Source organism: Cydia strobilella, chromosome 21 (assembly GCF_947568885.1).
Source record: "Cydia strobilella chromosome 21, ilCydStro3.1, whole genome shotgun sequence".
NCBI lineage: Eukaryota > Metazoa > Arthropoda > Insecta > Lepidoptera > Tortricidae > Cydia > Cydia strobilella.
In genome coordinates, this window is record NC_086061.1 from 5,533,131 (window position 1) to 5,544,256 (window position 11,126).

Consider the following 11,126-nt stretch of genomic DNA (forward strand, 5'->3'; position numbering starts at 1 on the left):
AAAGATTTATATGTGTCAGATGTAGTGGGTTGTTAGCCACGGAGTTGAGAGTTGTTGTGCTGCAATCTCCTACACTCAAATATTTGTGTCCTGAATGTGAACTAGGAGTACGGCAGCTGCCGGCTTTAAGGAATTATTATTATATTATTATTATAGCTTTATTTATCCATACACTTGGTTGCAAATTTGAAATACTAGGTTGACATATATATTATTGTAAGGCCCCTATAGGGTAGAAAGCCTCCTCCATCTTATTCCATGTCTGTCTGTCTTGAGCTGAGGTCATCCAGTTTTTACCAGCTGTTTTTACTACATCGTCGACCCATCTTGCCCTTTGTCGACCATCTCGTCTTTTTCCAGTGGGACCAAGCCACTTCGTTGTTTGCAGTGTCCATCTGTTGTCCTGGTATCTTGCTATGTGGCCTGCCCACTTCCATTTCAGTGACATGGCGTGTTTTAGTGCATCCTTGATTTTTGTTTTCTTGCGTATGTCTGCATTTCGTGTTTTATCTATTCTTCTCAGTTTCAGGATACTTCTCTCCATGGCGTGCTGGCATGATAGGATTTTATTCTTGATCTTATTAGTATATGTCCAAGTCTGACTTCCGTATGTTAGGGAAGGTAAGATACATGAATCCATAATTATCTTCTTGAGGTTCAGACTGTAATTTCCTTTGAGAATTTCTTTCTGCGCCCAATACTTTTTCCATGTTGTGTTTATTCTCCTGTCTACTTCATTTTCGTGTCTGTTGGCGTCGAAAGACATTAGCTTTCCGAGGTATATGTAATCTTTGACATATTCTATTGTGTGTCCTTCTACGGTAATCGGGGTGTGGTTGCGGTTGGTCATTATTTTAGTTTTGTCAGTATTCATTCCTAGTCCTACTTTTTTGCTTTCTGTGGCGAGATTTTGAAGCATTTTTTCTAGTTCATCAGGAGTTTCACTGAACAGAGCTATATCGTCAGCGAATCGTAGATGTGTTAGACGTCTGTTGAGTATCCTCACCCCTCTGTTTGTCGAATTTATGATCTGGAAGATGTCTTGAAGAACTGCTATGAACAGAGTTGGTGAGAGTGGATCTCCTTGTTTTACCCCTCTTTCTATAGGGAACACCTCTCCTCTCTTTTCCAGTTTTATTCTGCTCACACTTTTTGAGTACACATTTTTAATTATGTTTATATATTTTTGGTTTATATTGTTGTTGTTTAGTGCTTCCCATATAGATGTGTGTGAAATACTGTCGAAGGCTTTTGAATAATCAACAAAAGCTATATACAATGGTTTTCTGAATTCTTGATATTTCTCCAGCAGTTGATCGATAGTGTGTATATGGTCAATGGTTGAGTAATTCGGCCGGAACCCTGCTTGTTCAATTGGTTGGTTTCTATAAATTATTGATGATATTCTACTAAGCAAGATCGAAGAGAATAGCTTATATACAGCAGATAACAAACTAATTGGCCTGTAATTGCCTATTTCTTGTGGGTTTCCCTTCTTGTATAACAATATTATGTCTGATAAGCCCCATTGTTCTGGTATTTGTTCGGATTCTACAATTTTGTTAAATAATGTTGTCAGGTAAGGGGTTAATATTCGTGCTCCGATTTTTAGTGTTTCGTTGGTCAGATTATCTGATCCTGGACTTTTTTCCGTTTTCAGTGACTTTATATGTCTCAGTACTTCCATTTCACTTATTGGGTCTATTGTATCCTGGGTTTGTTCTATTTTCCTACTTTTATTTCCGTTTATTCCTAATTCTTCTGGCATTTTCTTATAAAGATCTCTATAGAATTCAGTAGCACGTTCGAGAATATCTTTCCTGTTTTTTGTTTTACCCTGACCGTCCTTTAGGTTGTGAATCCATGTCTTGTGTGTTGACAGTTCCTTGTTGGCTCGTTTTGAGCTTCGGAGTGTTATGAGGTTTTTTTTCAATTATCGATTTTCTGTGAGTGTTGTAATCTTTCTGATAGCTTTGTTTGTTTTTTTGAATAATTGTTTTAATTCTTCTTTCTCTTCCCTGGTTTTGTTTTTTAGTAATAGTAGCTTCCCACGTCTATCTATCAGGTCCAGTGTTTCGTTAGTAAGTATTTTGTGTTTGTGGGTTTTTGTTTTATTTTCCAGTTTGAGACTTTTCATTATTGCCTGTTCTATTGTGTAGCTTATAGTTTGTACATCATTTTTGGTTTTTAAAAGTTCATCAAGTATTTTGGAATGGTGTTCTAGATTCTTAATATATGTTTCTCTTTCGCTTATAGTCTTGAGTAGGTTTGTTGATGATTGGTAAGATTTTCGGCTGGTTTTGGGTGTTTCAATCGTTAGTGAACATCTAAGCATTCTGTGATCTGATGGGAAGTTGACTATGTTGAGTACATCCACATTTGTTATGGACTTTCGGGTGTTGGTCAGTATATAATCAATTTCATTTCTTGTTTTCTGATTGGGTGATATCCATGTCCATCTTCGGGACTGTTTCTTTTTGAAGAATGTGTTCATTATCGACAGTTTGTATTCATTAGCATGTTGTATAAGGCGTTCCCCTCTAATATTTCTTTTCCCATATCCATATTTTCCCATTACCATGTTTTCTTCTGGTTTTGGTTGTCCGATTTTCGCATTAAAATCGCCAATCACAAGAAAATGTTTATCAGCTTGTTCTTGTGCTGTCTTCAGGTCATAATAAAATTTGGTAATTTCTTCTTCGTTTGAACTTTCAGTATGTTTGGATTATGGTAACGGGTAACTGTTCAAATTTGAGTTTTAAAACTGCAATTCTTTCAGATATGCCTAGAAAATTTACTATGTTGTTTTTGAGTGTTTTCTTTATTAGGAAGCCTACTCCGTGCAAGCCTGGTGTATCACCTATGTAGCACAGGATATAGTTACCGTGTTCTTCGATATTTTGGCCCTTTCTTCTAATTTCTGCCAGTCCTATAATGTCCCAATCTATATTCGCTATAGCATTATTAAGCTCTATGAGTCGTTCTCTTGTTGATAATGATCTTACATTGTATGTGCAGACTTTAAGTTGGTGCGTTCTTTCCAGTTTATTTGTTCTTGGTTTATTGATTGACTTATTTTTTGGAGGGTTTTGGTCTTGGCTTTAAGGAATATGGTGACCCAACTGAAAACTGAAATTGAGGCCCTGAAAAGCAAACAAAGTGAAGGTTCAAGCATGGAGTGCATTTTAGCAGAGTTAGCGGAGAGGAAAAAGCGCAGTGCGAACGTTATTATGTTTGGTATTGGTGAGTGTTCGCGGCAGACTGGCGACGTCGCCCGGGACAAGGAGGTACGTGTTGCACATGATTTATCACAGGTCCTAGCAGCTCTGGCAGACGTGCCGGAGGCAGAGGTGCCGGTGGCCGTTATCCGTCTAGGCAAACCCAGAGCTGACGCCGTGGCTCGCCCACTCAAAGTCATTTTCACCAATAAAAAAGCTGCCCTTAAGGTTTTGAAAAATAACAGTAAGCTCCCGAATAATGTGTCCGCTAAAAATGATCAAACACCCTATCAGCGGGACTATTTGAAAAAATTGCGTGAAGAACTACAAAGCAGAATCGATAGTGGTGAAACCGACTTGACAAGACAAGACAAGAGACGCCACACCCAGCCAGGAACATGCCTGCTCCGGACTAGCCGGCATACCAGGGGACGTAATTTTATGGGGAGTGACACGCTCTGGGATGGGAAAGGGATAGTTATAATCAGCCGGCTATGCAGCCTTAAGCCAATATTGGAAGGTAGGTGGGGTAGGTTATGTCGTCGAGGGAGAGCGTTGGTGATATGCTTCTCATCGTTTTCGTTTCGGTCTTCGTAACATCTTGTGCCAAGCGAGGCCAATATCATCTTGAGATGCCGTTTGCTCGTCGATTCGAGGTGTTGGTTCTTCTTCGTCTGATTCGCTGTCGGTATCGTCCAGTTGATATATTTCTCTTGCTGCTTTGATGAATTCGCCTTTGTCGTCTGCCATTTGAGCCACTCAGAGGGATGCCGGAATGGAGCTCTGTAGCTATATTTTATGCGGCTTCGAAGAGATGAGGTTTTGGGCGTCTTAGGATGTCCTATAGGTAGCATTTTATCTTCTTGTTTATTTTTTGCCGTTTTGACATCAATTCCCAATCACGCGATTCTCCCCGCTCGCTTGCCTCCTATATTATAAAAAACGAAGTCTACCAAAATGCCCATACTTCGAGCACAAGAGGACGGCACGTTGTCACTTAAACAACACTCATTTAAACAATTCATACACAAATAGCACCACAAAAAAGCACACAAATAGCACCTTACTTGAATTGCATAGCTATCAATTTTGAGTGGTAGAGTCCTCTAATTCCGCGTAGTGAAGTGGCAATACCCTTTTTTTGTCACTGCACATGTTGTAGCACTGACTGCACATGCAGGAAATCGTGTAGACAATGCAAAAGGAATTTTGAAGCGTAACGTTGACCACTCGCAGTCAGTAATAATACGATGGTTTCGATAAGTTCTTTGTTCGTTGAGCCCCCTCCCCCGCGTCCGTCGGCCTGCACGTTCGGGATAAACTCAAAACACCGGACAAGTGCGAGCCGGACCCGCCCACCGAGGGCTCCGCACTTTTTAGTATTTGTTGTTGCAGCGGCAACAGAAACACATCATCCGTGAAAACTTCAACCGTCCAGCCATCACGGTTCACGAGACACAGGCCGGCGACAGACAGACGGACAGCGGAGTCCCAGCAACAGGGCCCCGCTTCCACCCCTTGGGCACGGAACCCTAAAAACCACCGAGCGGACCCTCATGCGATGCGGCCCCCACCCATCAACAGGGCGACTCCCGAGGAAGGCTCAGGCGTACAATTTGTAGCCTATTAAGTCGTTTGCTTTTAAACTAACTTAACCCCAACAATGCCTAATGTAGTTGTACCTGCAAACACTGTTAAGAACGGACCGTTATTTAAAAGACGTGAAATGGAAAAATCTCACCGGTAAATTGCACTGTTAACATTGCCACTCACTGTTTCACTTTCACATACAACCAACCCACGTTTTTCGAGATAAGCAGATATTTTAGAGAAACGTAAACTGCATATCTAGATGCTCGCGTCGGTAAAAACTATCACGGTCCGGTCAACATCTGGCGACAAGATGCAATTGCGAATGCCATTGTAAAGGGCCCCCGGAACACAACCGACCCCGGCCGCGGTCAGAACCAAACTCCCCCGATAGTGGTGAAACCGACTTGACTCTAAAATATGTGAATAATTCCCCAAAGATTCTTAATTCAAAAAAGTTATAACTAATAATACTGGGATATTAGAATTTACATTCTTATACACGAACTTGGCATCCCTAACGGCTAAACGAGATTTGCTTATTATAGAAGTTAATAGATTGAAACCAACTTGTATCATCATTACTGAAACACACTTAAAACCATCGATAGGTGATAGTTTGGTGGATATTAAAGGATACGCTTTATACAGACATGATAGAATTAAAGGAACGGGCTGGGGAGGAGTCGCTATATACATATCTCATACGCTTTACGGCAGACCCATACAAGTAATCCCGCACCCGATTTATAACTCTCACCCCCAGGTCGAGGCATTGTGGCTAAACTTGAAATATGAAAGTTTTTTATTTACAATTGCAGGAATATATCGCCCAACACATTACACGTTTGAAGAAACTGATAGAATATTATTTGAAACAATTAATCAAGCTTCTATGGATCCCAACCCTTTGATAATAATGGGTGATTTTAACTTGCCTGACCTCAAGTGGCCGTTGGATGATGTTGATACCGATAAGTACAATACACTACATGCTAACTTTCTTGATATGTTTGTAAACAGCAACCTAAACCAACTAGTGACCGAAATAACAAGGAAGCGAAATAGCGAGGAATCTTTACTTGACCTAATTATGTGCAACGAAGAAAACCTTTGTACTAAAGTACAATACTACCCTAATATAGGAAAAAGCGACCACCTAGTACTCCTAGCAACATTACAGATTGAGCTAAAATCAAACAGACGTACCTGTACGCAACAAGTAAGAAGAAACTTTTTTAAAGCTGATTTTCAGGAAATCATGAACACTATAAACACATCAGATTGCACAGACACGGTCAACATCGACGAAGCTTGGAAACAATTTAGGTCGAAATCACACACTGCTATCGAGGCCCATGTACCATTGTCAACTAAAAACAAAAAGATAAATGTAAATAAACCATGGATAACAAAGCAAGTACTAGAACAGGTCGAAAATAAATTAAAACTTTGGAAAGAGTATAAATCAAATGGCTGTGAAAAATCATATAAAGCATATAGAACTGAAAATAATAAACTGGTGACATTAGTCAGGAAATTAAGAGCGGAATTTGAAAGAGGAGTAGTGAACTGCGGTCCAAAATCGTTTTATAGTTACATTCGTAAGCAGCTATCCTCTGAGGTATCCGTGCCTCCTTCACTGAGAGATGAGAAAGGGGATATCACGAACGATCAGAAAGTTGTCGCCGAGCTTTTTGCTGATCAATTTGAGAAATCCTTTGTTCGTGAACCAGCACACATGGACATTCCGGACGTTCAGATGCCTCGTGTAGAAAATTCAATCGAATCAGTATGCTTCACGCCTGGGAACGTGGCAAAAACGTTAGCAACATTTAGCGACTCCACCTCAATGGGCCCGGATACTCTACCCTCTATTTTTCTTAAAAAGTGCAGTAGCGTGCTTGTCCATGAGCTGGCTTATATAATGAATTTATCCCTCAAGAATGGAACCCTACCTCGAGACTGGAAGGAAGCACATGTCACTCCCATATACAAGAAGGGTGATAAGTTTGTTGCTGCTAACTATCGTCCGATCAGCCTCACAAGTATAGTCTGCAAAACTATGGAAAAAATTATAGTCACTGAATTGCGAAATTTCATAAGTAAAGAAAATGTAATTATCAACGAGCAGCATGGCTTCATACCGAAAAGATCCACAGTGACAAATCTTCTTGTATGTCTTGATAAGTGGACACGTGACTGGGACAATCGTCAGCCTACGGACGTCATATACTTAGACTACGAAAAGGCATTTGATCGTGTACCTATTCGAAGGCTTATTGCGAAATTGGAGCACTTTGGGATTCGTGGTCAGCTCCTTGAATGGATATCGGACTTTCTAACCCACAGGATATTTAAAGTAAGAGTAGGGGAAACTCTATAAAATGCACACAACGTCTATAGTGGTGTTCCTCAGGGATCAGTGCTTGGACCAATCCTGTTTGGCATATTTATAACAGATTTGAAGAGTGTAGTACAGTCGGAACTGTCAATATTTGCTGATGACACCAAAGTTATGGGTAATCCATTAGTAACTCACAATATTATCCAAAGTGATTTAGATCGCATAATTCAGTGGACTAAAGACTGGCTCATATCACTAAATGCGGACAAGTGCACAGTTCTACACATAGGTAATACAAACCCTAAACTAAATTACCACATTGACTCTGTTCCCCTTCAAGCAGTAGCTAGTCAAAGAGATCTGGGCATCATTGTTTCACACAACTTGAAATGGGACACGCATATCACCAAAATCACCAAGAGAGCAAATTCTATGCTGTATATGATCCGGAAAGCATTCCATGTAATTACTAAGGACCTATTTATTAGAATATACAAGTCATACCTTCGCCCTTTACTAGAGTATGCTTTTCAGATATGGTCCCCCTACTTTAAAAAGGACATCACATTGCTGGAAAAAGTACAGCGAAGAGCAACGAAAATGGTTGCTTCATTGAGGGACAAGCCATATGAAGGTCGGCTTCAGGAACTAGGTCTTACAACATTGGAGGACAGAAGGAAGCGAGGCGATCTTATTGAGACATACAAAATCTTGTCTGGACACTACAATGTTCCAAATATTAAAGACCTATACATATCAAGCCAAAATGTAAAGTTGAGAGGACACTCTAAGAAACTTGTCAAACCCCTGTGTGCTAGCAACCCTAGGAAACACTTCTTGCCGATTCGTGTGGTAAATGTGTGGAACTCTCTACCAGAAACTGTTGTTAGTGCACCGTCAGTGAACACTTTTAAAAATAGACTAGATACACATTTTAGAACTTAGAAAAGTGCAAAATAAAATACAAGTGCTCGATATACACGCATCAGCTCCAAGAGCTGCTAGTGTATCAAGCAAATAATAATAATAATAAAACCACTTGTGTCATAATCATCATTGCGCATATAAATCTAGTCATATTATATTGTGTCATACATTTTTACACTTGGTGGTCAACTGGGCCCGCAGAGCACTGATCCCACGGGTTAAGTTGACCATTTTTTTTTCTTTACGGGCGACTCGACCCAAGGGTCAACCCAGCCCAGCGGGCTCAGTCTACCATTACTTGCCGCCTAAGAGTCAATTCAGCCCGCGGGATCAGTCTACCATTACTTGCCGCCTAAGAGTCAACCCAGCCCAGCGGGCTCAGTCTACCATTACTTGCCGCCTAAGAGTCAATTCAGCCCGCGGGATCAGTCTACCATTACTTGCCGCCTAAGAGTCAACCCAGCCCAGCGGGCTCAGTCTACCATTACTTGCCGCCTAAGAGTCAATTCAGCCCGCGGGATCAGTCTACCATTACTTACCGCCTAAGAGTCAATTCAGCCCGTGGCCTCAGGGAGGGTCAAGGGGCGAGATGTTTAAACAGTTTTCTGTATTTTGTTTGGCTTCTTTACATAATAAGATTAGATTTAATTGCTGACATGTAATATTTAAGAATATGTATTATCAATAAACGATTTTATAAAATAATTATTTGCTGGCAACATATTGTGAGCGTCAGGATGGCGGGTGGACCATAATCATAATACTCGTAATTTATTCATAACATAACATTACATGTCAATAAGTATGTTACGAGTACATTGCAGTGTAACTACAAATATCATAAAAATCCAAACCATAAGGTTAAACTTAAATAACTCCTTGTGGTCGTAGAACGCCTGCTCAAGAAGCCATTTTTTAAGTTTTGATTTAAAAAGTGAAGCACTTTTTGCTGTTATAATTTCCCGCGGTAGATGATTGTACACCTTACGGCCCATGACGTGGGTGAGTTTTTTGGACTTAGCTAGTCTATGCGGCTCGATTCGCAGCAGTCCCGCGCGCGCACTACGGGTTTCGTACCTTCGCAGGGATTCGATGATGGGGTTTGTGTCCATTTCATCACGCACATTTGTTGCCATATGCAGTATTAAGAGTGAGGGCAATGTTAATATGCCTAGCGACTTGAAGAGAGGTTTCGCAGAGCTGGTTTGCGCGCTATCGCACGCACAGCTCGTTTCTGGAGGCCGGAAAACGGCTGGCCACAGCTCGATCCCATACTGTAAGCGTAAGTGCACTGAAGCGAAGTAACAGGCCCGGACCATTTCAGTTTTGAGTATTCGTGCCAATCTTTTTAAGGCAAAACATGCAGTTGCCAGTTTTTTACACGTTTTATCTATATGACCTCCCCAGGTGAGGCCGCTGTCTAACTCAAAACCAAGGAATGTGGAGTTGGTAACTTGATTGATAGGGCTCCCATTCGCTAGTACTGACAGCTGCCTCATCTGTCGTCTCAGATGAGATGTCGCCGAAAAAAGAGATCGATGGAAGATAAAATGAACAAGGTCGATTGCGAAAAAGTTCCCCTGGCGGGTCTCCGAAAAGAGGATGCCCGCCCGTTCACTTCGGTGGGCGGCTGCCCTTCGTATCCAGGGGTGGGCAACAATCGCCTCGTAGGCCGGCAGGGTGCCGGTATCCGTGAACACAACCTTGGCGCAATGAATACGGACATTGATGGCGGTTCGCCGCCGCGAGATTCTAGGGGACGATTCACTCGTGGATCGGCCCCTAAGAAACCTGAAGAGGAAACAATGGAGTCGACGGCGCCTCCATCAGACGCCGAAAACCTCCTCCTGTCGGAAACCTCCAAATATACAGGGACCCAGGGTCGACCTAGAAGCAGGCAAAATAGGAGGAAAAAAGATAAAAAGTAGGATACAGGGGAGGGAACTGGTACAGGTGAAGAATATACAGAGGAAAGAGGGGGGAAATCTCGCTCAAACGAGAAAAACACCAGGAAAAATTCCGACGAGGAGTTAGAAAAGGAAGGCGAAAGGGGATACGTGGGAGGAGGAGGGGGGGATTCACGCTCACCCTCTCCGATTCCTTCCTCAGGGGACAGGCACCGATTCTAGATGGCAGAGGAGGGCGAGAAGCTCTTGTCAGAGGCCCCTCAACCGAGGAAATCAGCTCAAAGGTGGATGACTCGCCCATGGAAGTACAGGAGGCTAACCTAAAAAGGCCGAAACGCAACAGCGACGAAGACGCTCCAGAGCGAAAGAAGAGCACTGCTCAAAGAGGCCGGTCAAAGGGGGCCTACATTGGTCTCCAAGCGGCTAGAGCCCGCCTGCAGGAGACACAATTTGAAGACTATGTGAGGGAGCCAGACAAGGAGGCCATCCATACTCCACACAAGAGACGTGGTGGTGCTTCACAGCTGGTGCCCTCGGACGTAACAGCCCAAGGACCAAGCGCTGACAAGGACGAGAATAATAGTGGTGGGGGAGACCCGGTGGCACGGGTGCGACGCTGCGCAAGAACGGTAATGGAGGAGGCGGCGAAAAGCAGCAACCTAAAGGGAAGTGTATCATCATTCATCATTGGCCTTATCGTCTGTTGCAGACGATCTATGGTGTAACACCGGAGATACACCGTTTTTGATGGCTAAAAAAACCGATGCGAGACCGATATCGCCTACCGCAGGCCTGACAAGAGAAGCTAAACGGTAGAACGGTAATGGAGGAGGCGGCGAAAAGCAGCAACTTAAAGGGAAGTGTATGGGGAAGCATAAACAGAGCATGCAGGGAACTGATAGAAGTAGCGTGGGTGAGTCAAGAGATTGTCCGCTCCTTATTGGCGGACAATAAAAGGATGAGAGAGCAGCTAACACAACTCCAGACTGAGACTAAAGCGCTGCGCAAAGCGTTCTCGGAGCGACAACCACCGGCTCCGTGTCTCCCCATGGAGTCTACCGGGGAGATCAACATGACAAGGTTGATGCAGGAGATGACCACCAAAACACGCCCCTTCGAATGCTGTCACCTTGCCGT

General features: G+C 42.7%; 1 protein-coding gene across 1 annotated transcript; it reads left to right on the forward strand.

Annotated features, from left to right (window-relative positions):
• Positions 1–5,202: 5,202 nt before the first annotated feature.
• On the forward strand, positions 5,203–7,302 carry LOC134750819 (uncharacterized). The gene is made up of 2 exons (XM_063686049.1): positions 5,203–5,419; positions 5,469–7,302. The coding sequence occupies exon 2, from the start codon at positions 5,704–5,706 to the stop codon at positions 7,192–7,194; it is 1,491 nt and encodes a 496-aa protein (XP_063542119.1). The 5' UTR covers positions 5,203–5,419; positions 5,469–5,703; the 3' UTR covers positions 7,195–7,302.
• The last annotated feature ends 3,824 nt before the right edge of the window (positions 7,303–11,126 follow it).

What these genes read in the sequence shown, in the direction of transcription:
- LOC134750819 (XM_063686049.1), top strand. Translation starts at nt 5,704, where the DNA reads ATGGATCCCAACCCTTTGATAATAATGGGTGATTTTAACTTGCCTGAC.